Here is a 20,078-nt window from a genome sequence, read left to right as displayed (position 1 = left end):
GGAAACAAGCAGGGAGCCAGGACAGCCTTCTGAGAAGCCTCATGTGCTTCCCAAAAGTTTAACTCAAGCTTACTGAGCTTTCATAGTCATGTTTGACCTCGCTGTTCCCAACGCAGCAAGGGAGGAGACAGCTCCAGTCAGGGGAACAGAAGAAGAAATATCTTTACCAAGAAAACACAAGGGAGAGGTTTTTTTCCACCACATGTCTGGGTTACCTGTCCCTCATGAAAGGGTTTGTCTTGCTGGTGGTCAGCAAGGTCCCAAGGAATAGCCACTGTCCAATGTGAGCATCCATGGTAGCTCCTCATCTCCTTAAGTAAGGTCCCAGAATCTGCTGTGAAGGTATCCAAATGCTCCCACCGCCCACCAGATAGGGAACAAAGCATTTGTGTTGCATAAGGATTGCTTCAGGAGGCAGGTAGAATTCAGTCATGAATTAAATGAACACTTTGGAGGGATGAGGATGAGACTGTTCTCAGGGCCATTCCACTGATGTGCCCAAAACTTGAGAAGATGGCACAGAAAAAGATCATGGGATGACTAATCATATAATACAGGCAAAACGTTTGGTTGTTTGTTTTTTACCTTTCTGTAATGCATCTGTAATTAAAAATTTATTTTAAAATTACATCTTAGCAGGTGTGAGAAACAGTATGAGACAGAAGAGTTTGCAGAAGAAAGTCTAAATCACTGATGATCCCTGTGTTTCTATGGGCAGTTTAAAAGGCATGGGGGATTTGAGGTATCCAACGTGGACTCTTGGGAATGTGAGAAGTGCTGCAATAAAGTTTGAAACTTGACTGACAACTGACTTTAAAAGAAGCCCTGATTTAAATAAAGGGCCAAAGTTGTCAACGTGACAAATTTGTACAAATGTGGACTCATCAGAGCCATGCTGTCCATGCATCCAGGTACCTAAATGGCAAAGAGAATGTTCAGCCACGTCTTGGGGTCTGTCTGAGCCTCACATGAACATCTCTCATGGTGTGGACATGGAGTTTCTCAGCTTTCCTGAGAATTTTGGTTGTGCTGGGCCCATCCATAGTCATGGACTGAACTGGGAACCAGCTCCTAAAACTCTGGCCTTGCTCTGGTCTTCCTGGCTCCCAGCAGCAGCACCAGACTGGGCAGTGAGAGCAGAGACACTGCCATGGATCTGTGTTGGCTCTGTCAGTGCCCTGAGGCACCAGGCTGGTCCTTGACATCCAGAGGGAAGAGACCATGGGGTGGCTGCTCCCTGGGATAGGGAGACCCTGAAAGTAGTCCTGATGTAGCAGCAGAAGGATCTCTCCATCCTTTACTCTCTTCATCCTCAGAGTTGCAATATCCAGGTTTTCCAAGGCTCCTGGTAAGCTGTGAGCTGGTCCTGGAGAAAGGTGTAGCTCTAATTCACCAGTGACCTTCCCATGTCCTACTGCAGGATTTTGTTCTTCATCATGAGGGGACTCCATCAGGCCACCTGCTGGGACTCCACCCCTGTCCCAGGGTTTAGATCCTTCCCTCCAATGTCAGGATGCTGTTCCCATTGCCAGGCAACACAAGCTGGAAATCCTGCAGGCAGCTCCGTGAGCAGTGGGGATGCCTTGGAGGCCTCTGGGCACGTCCTCTCCAATCCAAACAAAAATGGTTGTTTCATCTGGATTTTTAAGTGCTCAATTAAGAGCTGGTTCAAAAATACACTTATCATTTTGAGTTTTGGGTTGGAAGCACACATGAAGCAGACAGTGAGGCATCTGTAGATGTATTTCCACTGGAAGGCAAATTATTTATCCTCATCGTCACATGTAGGTGTGCCTGCCATAACTTTCTAAAATCGTGGGTGACTAACCTTTTCCAAGACTTCTTTTTTTTTTTCTATTATTTTTAAGAGATATAGACTTACAGTGCTTACTTCCCAGATGATCACAAGGTCTCACACATCAGTAACACAATCCTGTGCTTATAAAGTGCCACCAAGACACCCCATAACATGACAGCTTGGCAAGTTGGCTCCCATTGCACAGTGCTCCCCAAAATGGATCTGCTGCAAAACCTGAAACTGCACCCATTTTGTCAGGGGAAAAAAAAAAGGGAGAAAAGAGCAGCAAAAAGGAGGGACCCAGAGGTCTGAGCTGTCTGGGGTCTCTGCAGTAAACATTCATAAATGTCAGTGCTGATTTTCCAAACTGGTCCTTCAGATGGTGTTGCAAAAAAAATGGAGCCATGCCACGAGGCACCAGATGGAGTTTTTTGTGGCCCAGGGTACAGTGTGGGAAGTCTGTAAAGATGGAAGAGTAAAAAAAAAAAAAAAAAAAAAATCCTGCCCTTTGTAAGCAGCCAGGATGGACTGCAATGACAAATTAATGAGCTACCATACACTCCATTCTAAAGTGAGGAATAATGGAAATTATTCGTTATTCAATTTATTTACTAATGATGATACAGTCTGTGTTAAGAGCAAGGGGGTCTGCTAATTCAGCATATTCAGTAGGAAGATACATCTCAGGCTGAGATTTTGCAGCATAATTTGATGGCAACAAAAGATAATTTCTCAGTATCAATATCCTTCCTTAGAGGCCTCTTTTAGACTTCACTTTCCACCTTGGCCATGGAGTTGTCAAAGAACTGGGCGTGTTTGCAATCCTGGGCAAAAGAAGCTCAGGACAGAAATGGCAAGGCACTGTTGAAGAAGGACTGCAAGTGTTTTAGGAGAACTTTCTGGAAAAGAAGAAAAGCACGTGCCCACTTTGAACTTTGGCTGTTTGGCCCTACATTTCCAAGACTGCCAGATTTCCCAAACCAAAACTCCTGGCTCATTTTGAGCAGTAGATCTGACGAGGGCGCCAGGCACTAAAAATGCAAATACAAATGCAAACCACAGTGTCAATCTGAATTGCCATGCTAGGCCAAGCTTATTTTATTACATACATTCTGCATTCTAAGTACTAATAATGTTCATAATGTAAACATTAAAGCATACAGAGTTAAAATTCAAGGCCACGATAGTTTGGTTTTTATTCGATTGTCCCTTTTTTTGGTTTTTTTGTGTGTGTGTTTATGTGTGTGTGTGTGTGTGTGTGTGTCTTTGGTTGGCCGAGATCAACTCGTAGTGTATAAATGCATAAGTTATATAATAATTATATAAAAAGGAAAAAAAAATAACATTGACTTGTATACTTCACTCTGACAAACGCACAGCGTTCGCGACTCGATAAGAAAAACTGGCGCCCGCCTCACAAAAATACTTAGGTGATTTCTGATCTTGGTTGTCTCTTGCTTTAACCACTAGAAAACAAAGCTCCCTTAGCAGTGATGAGGTTCTAACCGGTGACTTTTAAATATCAGACACAATTCCAGTTTTGCTTCTTTTTTTTTTACCAAAAAAAAAAAAAAAAAAGAGAGAGAGATGTGTGTTCTGATTTCTGAATTCTTCTGCTTTTCCCTTTTCCTGCCTTTTTTTTTTTTGTTACTAGGAAATCAAGTCTGTTCCACCTGAAATACTGGGAATGGTATAATACTGAGCAATACGTTTCACAAGTCCAAACAAGTGTTTCTTCACAGTCCCCAATGCTACTGAGTTTTTCAGTCTTTTCAGTCTCTGCTGGTGAAGAAGTTTCTTTTCTCCCATTCTCACCACCTTCATCCCTCCCCTTCTCCTTCCTGCTTCCTCTGTCAGGTACAGGCCTCTGATCTACAATCATACACTCGCCCTTCAGCACATTCTCATTTCCAATGTTTGGCTCAGGGTTCCTGCAATACTGTCAAGGAATCTGAAAGTTTGGGTTGTCTTCACAGTTTGAGTAGCTGATTCCCTCCAATGAATGGAACTCATTTGCTTTTGAGTAAAACAATGCTGTTATTTTCCAAATCAGCTTCCACATTAACCAGTCTCTTCTGTTGATATGTTTCTATTTTTTAAATACAGACAGGTGTGGTTTTTTTCCTTTTTTTTTTTTTTTCCCTTTTCCCTCCTCTTTTTTAATGATCCATATACTGTATGTTAGGTCACTATAGACTTATCCTTATATTGCTGTAGTATAGTCCCAGTTTTGCACTAGCAAGGTATCAAACTTTACACATAAGCTTATCAACTTTTTAAGACCACCAGCTTCCGTAGGTTTTCCTTATCATTTCATGCTTTCACCTACAATAGTCTATTGTTGTTTGGTCCACAGAGTCGATGCCCATATACATTACATTTTAGTATCTTAATACTTCTTGGATATTTCCTTTAAATCCCTACTACAAAGAGTCTTTTTGACATCTATTTTTAAAATGGTTTTTTTCCCAGCCAAACCTTCCCTTGTCTCTTTAGGCACTTTGAATTCGTGTACTCCCACAGAGTTCGCTGCGATTCCTTCATCCCAGCGAGAAGTGTCTTTGCTTTTTCTGGCGTTTCTTTTCCCCCACCCCACCCCACGCTTAGTAGTAGGTGCCAAGATGAGAAGGCATATGAGCAGCTGGCAGCCTGGTGTTGGGGTAGATCCCTCCAGTTGGCGAATTCCAGTAGGGAGTCGGGGCGGCGAAAAAGCTCGACGATGTCACGGGCAAAGCAGGGGGGTGGGGAGCTACAAAGTTCATCTTCTGAGGGTGCGCGTGGTAGGAGCTCATGTAGGGGAGGTCTGACGGGTATTTGTACATGGAGGACTCCGGGGGGTGAGGCTGGAGGGCCTGGGCGATGCCGTGGAAGTCGAATTTGTAGGCGTAGCGCTTGCCATGGACCTTGGTCATGATGTTTTTGTCGTAGTAGTAGCGGAGGGCGCGGCTGAGTTTGTCATAGTTCATGTTGGGTTTGCTCTTCCGCTCGCCCCAGCGCCGGGCGACCTCGTCGGGGTCCGTCATCTTGAACTCCCCGTTGGTGCCCTCCCAGGTGATGCAGTTGGAGTTGGAGCTGTCCGAGAGGAGCTCCAGCAAGAACTGCCATAGCTGGATCTGCCCGCTCCCTGCGCCGAGAAACAAAGCAGAAATGTCAGGGCTGGCGACGAACAACGGCAAGACATCAATTCTTCTGTCTCTCACAGAGGACCCCACTAGGAAATGTTGCAATGCTGGTTCCTAATTCTTACCCTTAACCATTCCCCCCTTCTCCCAGGACTGCCTCACGAAATCCTAAAGAGCAGGGATAATTGTTATGTGTCATGTTTTCCCTCATGTGAGTGGCAGAATGCCATTAGACGGAGGTTTAATTGTTACCTAATGTCACTCAGCGCAGACAATTGATGGGGAAATAATCCAGCGCTCATTTAGGAAACTAATCTCTAAAGTTCAGGACAAACAGCTTTCACTTGCGTAACATTTTCGCTTGTTCTCACAGCATTATGTTGCAACTAAATGTTCCCTGCTATGGAATGAGCCCCCACAAAATGGAGAAGTTTAGAGAGAGCTGAGCTGGTGCCAAACCATATCACCCATTTGCAGCGTTTGGGGAAATGCAGAACGGAAACTTATTAGCTTGCTGTTACACTGCATACAACCAGAGGGCAAAATACTTGCAAGAACAGTGAAAAGGTCCATAAAATACATTCCTTGTCATCATTCTGCTTCATTAAATGAGTTTGAGTTAAATTTTAGGTTAAGACTCAAAATGCTGCCGTCGCGTTTTTCTCGCTCTCTGCCAATTTAATCTCGAAATCAAAATAATCAATCCGCCGTAAACTTCGCAAAATCGAGCCAGAGCGACAAAATTTGACTGGTTTAGACAATTGAAAGTAGGTTTCAAAGGGCCTTGCCACTGATACTGTTAAAAGCTTAGCGTTTCTTAACAAAGCAGCACTGAAATGATGCAAAATCAAGCCGAAGCAGCTTGCAGGGCAATCTGTTTCACAAGCACAGTGTCAGCAGAATTTGCCAACCAGCCTGGATGTGCTAATCCTAAGTACATCCCTGACCAGGAATCGGTTTGGGTTCTTTTTTTTTATCCCCCCAAACCAGCTTTATGGGTACAATAAACAAACTTTTCTTTAGAGAGCTCATAGTAGCCATTACAATATCAAGCTAGACTAGCATCTGAAATCCATTGGCAGTTTATACTTCAGTGCAACTGAAACCCATCTTCGTTTCAATTATATTTATCCAAACTGTCCTTAATGAATTTCTTCTGTTCCATTAACATGCGTTAGATAAACAAACAAACAGAAGAATCCGTGGTATGAGCAAGGCATGCAAGATTTAATGCACGAAACATAACAAGGGGATTAGCCTTTGAAAATCAATAAACAGTTCAGCACCGGACAAAACACAAATTTTTTTGAATAAGCAATCCAACACATGTTCTAACATAAACACTTGCCTTCCAAATGTAATATATAGTCCTATGAAAATAAATGGTTGCTGTCAATTTCCTTTTAATGAGAGAGTAATTCCATCGATTCATAAACACACAGAACGTGGTAAAGCATGGGAATGATGGCGTGTAGAAATTCCATATCCAAATGTTAAAAAAGCATCCCAATCCAGATCGTGTGAATGTCATCCACAGTAATGAAGTCTACCAAATGGACACTTGATAAAGTTTAAAAAGCCATGATTTATGGACAAATTAAAGGGATGTAGGCCCCCATTTCCAGTTAAGACCAGCGTTATCTGGAAACCCACCGCCCCAGGCCATTTGGAAAATCCTGTTCTTAACACTTGCTTAATTACTTTCCTCTGCCACAGAAAGCTGTTTAGAAAGTCAGCTAATCTAGAACTGGGCTTGATGTCACTCGGGATAAAGTGAAAGGAAAGGGATCAGTATTTTGGCAATCTGAGGTCTTGAAAAGCCGTGCGATTGTTGTAAAAAGAAACACTGTCACTGGGGGTTGAGGAGAATGTAGAATGAGAAATTCTGTGCCCTGTGACTGTTCAAGAAGGGAAATAGGAAGTGGAACACACAGTGTCAATCCTTTGTGGGAGATTATGATGCTGATTATGGTGCTGTACAGCCACAGAGTGTCCTGCGGACTCGGGGCAGCTCCAGTGAAATCCACACAATTCCCAACCAGAGCTAATAATTTACCCAGAAAGTCCCTTGTCTTTAGTGAAAACATTATGGTCAAAGGTTGGACTCGATGATCTCAGAGGTCTTTTCCAACCTAAATGATTCTATGACTCTATTCTATGCCAGAAGTCCCTGTCCATGATTCACCTCATTGCCTTCTTCAAGTGGGAGAATATTTTGGAAGTGTTTAACCCAGCTATTCTTTGCAAACACATTATGCTTTTCTGTTTTTTTTTTCTATATATTTCTGCTGGCTTGGGTTACTCATCCCAAAATTTTGTATTTGTCAAGGCCAGTATGGGACTGTGCTGTGGGTTAACAGGATCTGGGACACATATGATGCAGATTGGTAAGAGACTCGTTCCCTTCTGGAGGGGTAACTGGAGGCCAGATGGGGTATCTTAATAAAGTCCTGATGTTTAGGCAACTGAAGTGAACTCCAGCTTCAAAGGCTGGACTTGATGGTCTTGGAGGTCTTTTCCAACCTGAATGATTCCATGATTCCTGTTGATATGAGGAGCTCAAATACCTCTAATGAGGTACTCAGCTGACCGAGTGTAACCATCTACTCCAGGATGATTTGAACAGTACTCAACAGAGAGCTATATTAAGTGTATCTCCAGTGAATATCATGGGAAATCAGACACCCAACTGACATCCAGACACCCAAATTAAGGTACATGAGTTTCTGTTTCAATCTGTGACCTCAGTCCCACCCTTGTGTAACTTAGAAACCTAATTTCTGCAACCCACTGGGTAACATCAGCTCCCACTGAGTCACACTGAGGAGTGGTAAAATCAACCACATCACCTCCCAGGTGTGGTCTGAAAGCTCAAATGGGGACACTAAGAATGAAGAGAATTCCTCCTAAATCAGCAAAAACCCCATCTCACCTGGATTTGCAAGTCGGCTGCTGGTCGGTCCAAGTATCTGATAAGGATCTACAAAATTGTAGAAAAAAAGATTTAAAATCATGTAACATTTTTAACATTTTAAACATTTTTGAACCTTGCATGGGACAGTGTGCGCTGCCTGATGGGACAGCAGGTCCGACACCCAAGCAGTTCCTCTCTCTGCATCACAATATTTGCATGTGTTCTGTTCAAACCCGGCGTGCAAGGACACACATTTGCCTTTTGGAGTGTATCAGTGTGCACAAGTCTGTATTCAGGATGCCAGGGCCCACAGGCACAGCGGGGAATGGGGTGAGAGTCACCTCCAAATAGGACAGTGGCCTCTTTTCTTGTGAGGTCACATTTGTGGGCTGCTCCTTCTGTGTCAAAAGAGGTTCCAGGAGAGGGATGAGAGTGGCATGGCTGGACCCTGGAAATGTGGATGGGTCAGCATGAGGAGTTTCCTCATGGAAAGGGTTGTCAGGCATTGGAAGGGGTTGCCCAGGGAGGTGGTGGAGTCCCCAGCCCTGGAGGTGTCCAAGGAAGGACTGGACATGGCACTCAGTGCTCTGGGCTGGGGGACAAGGTGGGGATTGGTCACAGGCTGGATTCAATGGCCCTGGAGATCTTTTCCAATCTAAATGATTCCATGATTCTTCTTTGTCACTGGAGTCCAGTGAGGGATCCCACACAGAGGAACCCAACCAGGGTTTCCAGAAGAGCCCTTGAAGGCCACGCAATGCCCGTAGCACCTCAATATTTTCCTCAAGGAATTCCCTCTGGGAATGAAAGCTTACTTTGGCCTGAAGTAGGACAGGAAAAAGGGAAAGCTGTGACAGCAGCACAAAAGCCTGGAGCCCCTCACTGCCATCCCTGTCCCTGGGGCTGCCTTGGCTCTGGGTGGCTGCTCTCAAACAGCCGTGGGTTTTACAGCCAGGAGGACAATCAGGTTACATTCCTTATACATTTAAATAACCTGTGCACCTCTCACACAGCCATTAAATGGTCCTAAGGACTTACATAAATCATCAGTGCATTTCTAGAATGACTCTCGTAGTTGGAAGGCAAGGTTAGATAAAACAATATTCGGGTAAAAAACCAGTGTAATCCTTCCCAGGCAGTGTGTGCATGAGCTAATGAGATATAGTCATGTGCACAGTCTTATTTAGCTATAACAAAAACCAGAATAATGATTTGAAATCCATGTGATAAAAACTGGCTCAGAGTCTTCTGAGCTAAGAATATCCTCTAAATCTCTTTTATTTCCTCCTCCTAACCTTTTACTTTTAACAAAAGCCATAACAGACTCAAAATCTCTGTAGTGCTTTCCAGCTACCTGTGCAAAACATACTAAGGGATTAGGTCCTACTCCATGGATTTGTTGCTTTGAAAACACAGAGGCACCCATTTTTCAAACCACCAGTTTACAAACTCATAAACTTCTACTTTCTCCTCAGTTTCCCAATAGACTGAGAATCCCTCTGATATTCCTGTTGTATTCCAGGAGCCAAATTCAAATAAGTTGCTGTTTGCTAAGCTATTTTCCTTTCTTTGCTCATGCACATTTTCCAGCTGCTGGCATTTCAACTACTGGGGTCTTTTGACATCCTCTCCTTCCACCCTTGTGGCTAAACTGTGCACAGGGACTTTTTTTTAGAAGAATTTTCACCCTGCAAGGTTGTCACTGCCTTTAAGCACCACTAAAAGCAACTTTCAGGGGCCAAGGGAACCTTCATCTCAGATCCAGCTGTAGAACCAACTCATACACATCTGGGGTTTTAGTGGTCACCAGCTGGGGATCTCATTAGTGGTCTGAACCAGAGGATGCAGGTGAGAGCTTTCCTTCTCATCCCATTCGACAAACCCATCACAGCCAGGCACAATTCAAACAAAATGACACCCACCTAACTGAGGACGTTGGTCTTCTGTTTTGGGAACTGTTGAGGATGATGGCTGAGTAGCTGAAAATGGAAAAGAAACCCCATGTAGTTATTTTTTCCAGTTAGGAAGTCGGTCACCAAACCTACAAGAGGCCGGGAGCTCCTGCTGCTCACCGTTCCATGATGGACACAAAAGGATTTAAGCTTTACAAGACTAAATGGTGATGGACTTCATGGACTTTGTGGACTTCAGGACTTTAGGAAGGCTGTGGCTGCCCAGTGACACCACCCAGTACTGCCCATACACTGCTAACAGGATTTCCAGCCAATGCACAGGTAAAACCCTCCAGAGCTGAGTGCTGAGCTCCTGACAGTTCATTTTGGAGTCTAATCCAGGTGGCCCCAGATGTGCAGATGCTTTTTACCTTTTGACTGAGGACTGGGGTGGGTGTGACTCGTCCATGCTGATCTCCTAGCTTGCTCATAAGGCAAATCTGTGGAGGAAAAAGACATTTATTCATGCAGATAAGGCACAAAGTGCTTATGTCCATAAAGGGCACGTTTCTAGGGGGCTCTGGATTTGAAAAATCACTGAAACAGGAAGGATATTCCTTGTTTAAACCTTTATCATCTTTATTGTCTCTAAAAATAACAGCACCACATTGCCCTCTGCATTGCTCTTTAGAGGTGCCTGTTCTTCTTAGAAGTCCAAACTGCACTGAAATAGCTGCTACAAATAATATTTAGAGGATATACAGAGTTCATCACTTCCAAAGGCTCAGAGTACTCCCTTCAGTCCTCTTCCTCAGCCCAGGACAACAAGCAATGACAAACACTGATATAATGAATAATCTGTGTTAGAGTCTTGCAGGAGAAGTCCCCCAAGAGGTCAGAGCTGATTTTGTGCATAAAATTTCCTCCTAATTTCAGCATCTAAGTATTTCCTTTTAAGAAGATGGGCTTTAGTTGATTTATTCCTTTCTGCTTCTTGGGACAAGCTCCTTAATTTAATTTGCCCTTCTTTCAGTTGCTCATTACTTCTATTTTATTTAAATGCTTTGGAATATAAAAAAAAAAAATGAAGAAACTAAACCACAAAAGCTTTCTTCATAAAGCAAATGTAGTAAATTCAAATGTTTGCTTTACCCTTTGAAATCTTTGCAGTGTCCTGTGCTTTTCCATGGCTGACTTTAAGACATCAGTTAAAATTGCTGCCAAAATCTGAGACTTAAGTAGCCTGCCCAGGACCTCAGGAAGGCAGCAGTGCCCACCTGGTGAACTAAGTTGGTGTGGATGTCTTGGTTCTTATCACTGCTTTATTTTGGAATTTATGTTTGGAAATGAAACCAGCTGGGAAGCAAAGAAACAGCCACAGACTGGCTCTGTGCAAGGCAGATGTATCTGCCCATTTCCAAGCACTACGAGAAGAAATATTGAATGGAAATAAAGTGCAATGTGAAATTCCCAAGCAAAACACCTTCAATTTATTAATCTGTTTGGCTAAAGGGTGCAGACTGGCACTCCCAGCACTGTCACCTCCCAGAATCTCACACTTCAAAACCTTTGCTTTTGCTGAGATATGCAATTTATCTTCGTATTGCATTTTCAAAACTAGTGATCTTGTATCCCTGATTTCTTGAGAACTATTCCACAGCCTTGTCTTTCAGAAATAACATGAACTGTACAAGTGCACAGTACTGGTGTGCAGGTGAATCATTGTACAGTGCAGATGTCCTGACCAGGTGGAGATCACCACTGCTATTAACATTTTAATCAAAGACATCTCATATTTTTTTCCTCCAGCTCTTCCATTCCCTGTCCAGAAAGACACTGTGCAACACTTCTCCTTCCCTTTCCCTTTCTCCTTCCCCTTCCCTTTCCCTTTCTCCTTCCCCTTCCCCCTTTTCCCTTTTCCCTTCCCTTCCCAAACCTTCCCTTCCCTTCCCAAACCTTCCCTTCCCAAACCTTCCCTTCCCAAACCTTCCCTTCCCAAACCTTCCCAAACCTTCCTTTCCCTTCCCAAACCTTCTCAAACCTTCCCTTCCCTTCCCAAACCTTCCCTTCCCAAACCTTCCCTTCCCAAACCTTCCCAAACCTTCCCAAACCTTCCCAAACCTTCCCAAACCTTCCCTCCCCTTCCCCTTCCCTCCCCTTCCTCTTCCCCTTCCCCTTCCCCTTCCCTTCCCCTTCCCCTTCCCAAACCTTCCCTCTTCTCCTCTTCCCTCCCCTTCCCTCCTTTTCCCTCTTTCTCCTCTCTTTTCTCCTCTTTCTCTTCTCTTTGTCCTATTCTTGGGTCTCCAAATTCTTAGACCCTGTGCCCTGAGGGGACTCTGTGATGCCACGTGCCTGTACCTGGTGCCACTTGCAGCCTCGAAATACATTTGGTACAAATTTAGTACCGTGAGAAAAATGTTTTGCCTTTTAACTCAACACACCATAAGATGATTTTTTTTTTTTTTACTACGCCCTCCCCATGGGAAGAAGAATCCAGTTATCAGCCCTTCTTGAAATAGTGCAAAATTCCAACTTCGCTCTTAGTTCAGTGCCATGCCTTGATAAGCACGTTGCTGCTCTAGATAAGAAGATCTGTTCTTGTCCATGAGATATTAGTACAACGTGTGCTTATCTTGGAAAGATCTTTTCTGGGAATGCTCCTGTTTGGTGAGACATGTAGACAAACCCACACCAGGTCTCACTGAGCTCCCAACAGGCCTCCTTGTATTAATTATTTTCTGAAACTTCATGTTCTGTTGTAAAGGTGACTGAAGAAATTCTCCTTTTTTTTTTGACTGCAGCTCATGGCAAGCCCTGCTCATTTCCCATTTTCTATTGTGGTGCCTTAACAATGACAATGCTTAATTGCTTTCTCCAGAATTGCAGCCTAGAATCTGGCTAACTCCCACTGGGCATTATTTATTCCCCCCTCCTCATTTTTGACCTTTTTCATGTCATCAAGTGATTGTCCCCAGGGCCTGCTGTTGCTCTCACACGAACAGTGTTTTGTTATGGAAAAGCTTCTTTGCAGTCTGGTCGAAATGTGACATTTAACTAAAAGGAAAGCCACAGGATAAGCCAACAAAACAGTTTCTTGAAAGAAAACTGAATTTCTGCAAAAAGCATTTTTTCCTTCTGCGCAAAAATTCTGGCTTTGAGGATGTCTGCCCACTCTCAATTGGAAAAGATAAAATAAAATAATGTTTCCAAGATCACAGGATAGTTTTTTTGTAGAAAACATTCAGTTAGGACACACTGCTCTGCACAGAAGAACAGAGACACCATGTATCCAAACTGCAATTCCCACAGGTAATTGTATAAAAACAGAAAGATGCTGGAGTAAAGCTTTTTGGTTTATGTGTCATTTTAAACACGGGTTAGATAAAAAAGCTGAAATGAAGGAGTTCACCATGTCTGATATGTGGTTTACAACCTTTTCCTTCATAACAAAATAGTATTTTACTTTTCCATCAAAGCCAGAATGAAACAAATATTGAAATCATAGAACTTCTCGTGGGATATGAAGTCCAGTTTTCGTTCAGTCCAGTGGAAAATACCATAAAATAGACTTATTCCAGCCTATTTCCTGCAGGACACCCAGGTCCCTCTGGTCTTATGTTACATGTTCATGTCCCTTGAGAACTCCTGAGAGTTTTGGGCATCAGGATTTACATGGCATAGTTGGTAATTGTTTCTATAACTGTATTTTGTCTTCTTAATCATAATCGTGCCAACATTCCCCCGTGCCACTCAAAGCTCCTGGGTGCTCCTATAACCTGTGTTATTGCTTTAACATTTCATGAAAATATCTGATTTTTTTTGGAATATTCTTTCTTCTAACACTGAGCCTAAGCAGGTACCCTGGGACTCTCCTTATTTAGATAATTGTATCGTGTTCCCTCAACCCCAGACCTTGATTTGAACAATTTCAAACATTTCTATCTCTCAACGTGCTCGGAAGTTTTTCCACATTCCCATGGCTTTCCCTTTTTAATTCTGCAAATAGCCTTTTTGATAAGGGATGATTCACCAGCTTTCCATGCAAGGCTACTCTGCTGGTTTATTTTATGGCACAGTCAGATTTCCCACATGATCCTCCACCGTGTTTCTTCATTTGTTCACTTTTTTTTCACTAGAGCAGTGTCTGTCACTGTGCCAGAAATAGAGATGACTACGTTGAGTTGTTCTTTCATGAGTGAAGAGGGCTAATTTGAAGTCAGCAAAATATGCAAATAACTTGTGTCTTTATTTATCAACTTGTATTTTCAGCTGTTAACATATGGCCAAGCCATTTCTCTCTAATGAGCTTCCTGGGTGCCTGCCTGAGCCTCCTGGATCCTTTAGAGGAATCTCTGCTTTTAGGTAATGACAACATTATAGAATTATAGAAATATTGTGTTGGAAGGGACCTTAAAGATCATCCAGTCCCACCCCCTGCCAGGGCCAGGGACACCTTCCACTAGACCAGGTTGCTCAAAGCCCTGTCCAGCCTGGCCTTGGACACTTCCAGGGATCCAGAGGCAGCCACAGCTTCTCTGGGAAACCTGGGCCAGGGCCTCCCCACCCTCACAGGGAAGAATTTCTTCCCAATATCCCATCTAACCGTACTCTCTGTCAGTTTGAAGCCATTCCTCCTTGTCCTGCCACTCCAGGCCCTTGGAAATCTCTCTCTCCATCTTCCTTGCAGGTTCCCTTCAGGCACTGGAAGTCCACAATTAAGTCACCCCAAAGCCTTTTTATTCACTACTGTAGACAAATAAATGCAGCAGAAGAGCTTGTTCTCCAACAACCTGAGCAGGGTGGATTTGAACCCATAATGGCCTGGCAGTGGTTTCTTTATCTTGTCTTTATCTTTTTTAATTATCAATTAACAAATCTACAGACATGCATATATACAGGTACAAAAGTGTATATAAAATAGTTTCTTGTATGCATCATCCTGATTATACCCTAGAGCATAGATAAAATATTTGCTATCCAAATCCCCCTGGTTTTAAGGCAAAAATGCATCTTTTCACAAGAGCTTAGTCAATTCAAGTGCATGTCCCTTCAGAACACTTGGGTTTATGTCCCTGGCTCAGTAATGGATTTCCTTTAACTTTAATATTTTGCTGCAACTCCTCTTGATGTCTCACAGTACTTTGCACTCATTATTAGTAAAGCAAATGTCCAGATTAGGCATTTTTCCAGAATTTCTTGTGGTGAATTGGTAATATAAAGAAAAATTTGAGCTTCCTAGCCACGTCCTCACGTTCTTTAATTATTCCCTTTAGCTTTTCACAACCAGCACATCCACAATAAACTCTCATGGGCTTTAAACATTTGAGCAAGAAGTGCTTTCTTATGTTTCGATTTTTCTGATTGAAATCTCTTAAACTCCCAGTCAGATGTTGTGGGGTTTGCCTGCCTCAAACATAAATAAAAAACAGATAGCAGGAGAAACATGTATCCTGCAGTTTTAGAGCATTTTTACCCAATATACTTCAAATAGGATTATAGAAGAGGGAAATTTTGTCTCATTTTACAAACACAGAACTTAAGCACAGTGAAAAGTGACTGTGCTGGGACAATGCAGCAGAAAAACTGAACAGAGCTCAGTTCTCATTCTCTGGTGCTTTAGACAGTAAATAAAGTTGTTTAAAAGCAGAGATAGGTGGAAGAAAGCGACTTATTAAACTGCTCTATTTAATCAACTCACTCTACACAATTATATAAACACACATATATAATACAGGTATATAATATATGTGTGTGTATTCAAAATACAGCCCAATATTTATGAAAAAAAGAGAGTTAAAGGAGAAAAAGAATGAGATACTTCAAGAGATGAAAAGAGTAACATCACAGCATACAAAAGGTGGTCATTGTTCATACCTGGCCTGGTTGTAATTCTTTGTGTTGCTTCTGGATAGACTGATGTATTTGGAAAAATAAAAGTGGCACCTCCTAAAGAGAGAGAAGATGAAATAACACCTAAAGATTCATTTCCACAGCCCCTAAACCCACTGATATTTTCCCTCCTGTGTCTGAATAAAGACTATGAATAACTAATTTCTCTCTTAGGACTGTTATACGTAAAAATTCATTCTGGAAGTCTTTACACCCATATAAATCCATTCAAATAACTGGATAAAACTCTGCAAAAATCTGTTTTAAGGAAAGACAGTGAAGTCCAGGAAATCCTTTCTCCCTTCATCACAAGTACAACCACCTGGGCTTTGTATGTTCTGAAATAAAACTTCTTTGCCATTCCCTAAACAGGTTCCTATTTTCAAACAGGTACTTTTGGGGTCAGGTCCCCAGAAATTTCATTATCTTTCATTAGTGGAAAAATTAGAAATGTTGAACTTGATGTAGAAAATAGTCCCTCACATATCTCAGGCACTGAAATTGTTCCAACCACCCCAATGGGCTCCTCATGACCCTCTCCAGGAACCTGAAAAGGGTCATAAGGAATTGTGCAATTGCTGTTGACTTCAAGAATCATTTCTTTCTAACTTTTTTTATTCATTGAAAATTGATCAACTAATTTTCCTGGGCTGATGATGAGCATGGTGTTATTCCCACTCCCAATGACAGAGATGCAGACAATCTTATTTTGGTGAAATGAATGTCCAGCTATCATTGTCAGTGCACATATACAGAAAAAGATAACACACGGAACTGCTGAACAACACTTGGATATCTCTGTGTATGGAAGCTGCTTAGCAAATTAGAATCTCAAAAGCCAGAGATGGAAAAGTCCATCTATTCTTAAAAAGGACTTCAGTCTTATTCCAAACCACATCAAAATAAATGGAATTTGCTTTTTTGTTGCCTTTGGTGGGGTTTGCAGCAGGACTACAACCCACAGTAGGGCTTTGTGTTTGCCACTATGGCTGGTGGCAAACCTCTATTCTCAGGGAGAGATCTTTAATCCGGTGAATTTTGCTGGAAAACTCACTCAAAGTGAAAAACTAAATAAAGCATTGCAATCCAAGTCTTGTTTTCTTTTTCTTTTGCATTATCCTCTGTATTATCTTTTTCATTTCTCATAAAGGATTGTTATTTCTGGTCACTGTAGGTAACTAATACCCTCAGGCATGATCATGCAATATTCCAAACATCTTTAGTCAGCATGTATAACATACTGTATGTACAATTCCATGCCATCCTCTGCTGCACAACTGTTAAAGATAAAATGTATTCTGAATTATTCTCATAAATATTTTAAGCCACATCCTGAAAGACAGATGCTTTTGGGGCACGTGTCATTCTCCTACCTACACTCAACAGTTTTCTGGGCCAAATCAACAGAAAGGTGAATATCAACAAAAATTGTTTTACATCCAGATCATACTCAGTGGAGATTACAACACCAAACTTAGTGGAATTTCCAGCTCACATAGCTAGAAAATTAGATAAGTTAACTGCCTAAATAGCAATTGTATTGATTACTACAATATTTTCTGCATGGGTGGAGACATCCCCATTCACCAGAGCCCAAAGCACTCAGGCAAGTGCTGAAGCACTTTTGAGCTCCAACAGGTTTCTAGGGACCTGTGGAGTAGATCTGACAGTACAATGAGACAGAATGAGAAAAAAAAGTCCTCAGATAAAAGGATAAAAGGCCCCAAACCTGCAGTTTATTGTGAGGGACCCCCTTCTCTTGCAGGACACAGGAAATTACCAGCGAGGAGACCATTTTTGTGCCATCTGGTCCTGTGTGATTCCACCTGTTCTCCGTGTGTCTGTGCATAAAACTCACACACACAGCAAGGAGAGGATCCACCTGTCTCCCTCCTGGATTTACCACTTCCATTCTTTTTAGCAAGCAACCCATAAAGAGGAATCCTGTGCTTTTCCAAGATGCCCTGTAGCAATGGGAGCAGTGCCAGCATTACCTGTGTTTCTAGCATGCATTAACCGTGGAGAGTTTTGTAAGGCCTTATCAACATCATCTGAAGTCAAATGTGGAAGAGGAGCTACAAAACAAAACAAAAAGCAACACCAAAACGTAAAAAAAAAAATCTGTGAATTATCTTTTTTTTTTAAACCATATTTTTTTTTCCCCTGACAGGATTGTCTGAATGCGAGTCTGTCCAGAGTTCCAACCTGCACTTTGGAGGGAGGGGTGTTTGCTACAGCTTAAACCAGGGCATTCATTTATTCAATTTATTCCACATTATGAATGCACAATATTTCTGAACTGGTTTCCTGGCAGTGTGCGTGTGGAGGAGACTGCACCGCACTGGTGTTGCAATGCTGGTTGTTGTTTTTTATTCTAAAAACCATCTTCATTTTAACTTCTTAAAATTTTCCTCAAGCTTAGGTGAAAACCCTCATCCCTTCTTTCCCTTTGAAATGCTAACCATGCACCACAATCAATTTGCATTTGGACTCCAGGGACTGTTACTTCTTTTTCCCATGAATTTACAGAATTTTAATTCAATTCAGTTAAATCTCCCTGATCCTATTCAGAGGGCAGGAAACTGCTGCCAGTCCTTCCAATCATGCCTGGAATTCGCTTTATGAATCAATGTTTGCACTCTTGTTAACATCCTCATCATTAAAATGGAAAGAAATGAATATGTGACCAGAAAAAACATTAGCACTGAATCCCATATGATTTTCTTCCTACATGATGCTGATGAAAACGCTGAATTTCAGCTTGATTTTCCTCTGAGATGGATACGCAGAAAGATTCCCTGACTCTTTTCCTTTGATGGACATGAGCGACAGCCAACTGAAATTAATGGGAATCTTTCCATCAAACTCAAAAGGCCTTGGATCACGTTCCCTACTGTGTTCTTAGGAACAGCAACATCTGCAAACCCAGGTAAGTCATCCACAAAGTTATCCACACCACGAAATCTAAGACTGGCATCAGCCACAGACCGACCGCAGGCTCTACCACGGTGACAGAGAACTGGCTTACTCTCTCTGAGGTAGTGTAGGTGTGACAGGAGGATGTCTGCATTGTAGCTTGGGGTGAGCCTCTGGAAGTCATCTTTGGTCATTTTGCAGAGCTCCTTCCCATCGATGTTCTGGAACAACAAGATGTCCACGTCCGGGAGCCCGTACTCCTTCACCGCCCACTCCAGCCACTGGCGCACGTGGTCTGTGCTCCATAACGTGGGATCTGGGGGTGGCACAAACCACAAAAATCAAGGAGAGAAGGGTGAGTGTTGATGCACTGGACCAGTGCAAAATAAATGTAGGCACAGACAAACTGGAGACACCTTAACCCCCTGTTTATTGACTGCTGGAGGTGCACGAGGAATTAATTTGGCGTGTTGAGTGCAAGAGTGAATAACTGCCTGTGGAAAACTGTTAGGGAAGAGCTGTGAGCTCTGAGTGTTACCAACAATCCCTGAGCTCATTCTCTCATTTATTTCTCCCATGCCATTAGTTTTATCCACTGATTAACAGATTGTTCTGGAACAAGATGTCCACACCTGGAAGGTCGTAACTCCTCTGCCCATTCCAGTCTCAAGGGATAATAACTGTCTGTGGAAAACTGATAGGGAAGAGCTGTGAGCTGAGTGTTAACAAAACCTCTGCTGCTGAATGAGCTCCTCCTCTCATTTAGTTCTTCTGTCTCATAAGTTTTACCCAAAGATTAACAGAGGTTTCTGACCCACCAACAGCTCTGCAACTCGTAGCTGAACAATTTTCAAAGATCCCGTTGAATCTGTGTCTTTATTCAAGTGAAATTTCCACTCCTGTCAGACCTACACTTTCTTGGGTGTAGGCTAAGTAAGCACTCACAGATTTGACCAGTTATTTCATAAACTAGGGTAATATCATAACTAATATTAAAACATTCCACATTTTCTTTCCTGGCTGCTGTGTTTTACTGGAGTACATTGCTACACCTGCCTGGGTTTTTGCTTAATACCTGTAGTACTGGCAAAACCATCTGAGGAAAAAAAAAAAAAACAACCAAGAACCAGTCCAGATTTGCAGCAGAATGTTTTTGAATGAATCCTTAATTTTAACTCTTTTCCCCCCTCTAAACTCCTCCTTTTCCATTTCTCTTCCATTTTACTTTTCGCTGCTCTTGAGTAAGGACCCGACACCATGAAGACCCCTCAGGACCTTTAGTGAACCTCCCCACAACAGGAGACAGCTCCTGCCATGAACAACATATACTTTGTGCAGAGAAAAGTATTAAAGCCAAGGGGGAAAAAAATCTTCAAGACTTTCTGTCTTCCCACCTAAAAGACTCAGGGATTCTGTGGCATCCTGAAGACTGAGAATGGAGCACATGGAGGTCGACTGGCTGCTGTCCATGACATGGAAGTCTGTAGAAGGGCTGGGACCTGGATGATAACTTGAATAGCTTTTCTATGCCTTAACTTCAGTGCCAT

The 20,078-nt window shown here is 42.4% G+C and overlaps 1 protein-coding gene across 4 annotated transcripts in view; it reads right to left on the bottom strand.

The window, feature by feature from the left end:
* Positions 1-2,862: 2,862 nt before the first annotated feature.
* ERG (ETS transcription factor ERG) overlaps positions 2,863-20,078 on the bottom strand; it is a 149,115-nt gene continuing 131,899 nt past the window's right edge. For 2 of the 4 annotated variants that reach the window (XM_064647046.1, XM_064647047.1), the window contains 7 exons: positions 18,644-18,847; positions 17,610-17,690; positions 15,601-15,672; positions 10,158-10,226; positions 9,757-9,813; positions 7,853-7,900; positions 2,863-4,922 (listed from right to left, as the gene is read on the bottom strand). In XM_064647046.1, the coding sequence (XP_064503116.1) occupies positions 4,402-4,922; positions 7,853-7,900; positions 9,757-9,813; positions 10,158-10,226; positions 15,601-15,672; positions 17,610-17,690; positions 18,644-18,847 (1,052 nt within the window). In that variant the 3' untranslated portion in view covers positions 2,863-4,401. The remainder of the gene's footprint in view (positions 4,923-7,852; positions 7,901-9,756; positions 9,814-10,157; positions 10,227-15,600; positions 15,673-17,609; positions 17,691-18,643; positions 18,848-20,078) is intronic. The other 2 variants (XM_064647049.1, XM_064647050.1) reach the window with 1 other exon arrangement.

The sequence above is a fragment of the Pseudopipra pipra genome, chromosome 2, assembly GCF_036250125.1.
Source record: "Pseudopipra pipra isolate bDixPip1 chromosome 2, bDixPip1.hap1, whole genome shotgun sequence".
NCBI lineage: Eukaryota > Metazoa > Chordata > Aves > Passeriformes > Pipridae > Pseudopipra > Pseudopipra pipra.
This window is presented reverse-complemented; position numbering and strand designations above follow the sequence as displayed.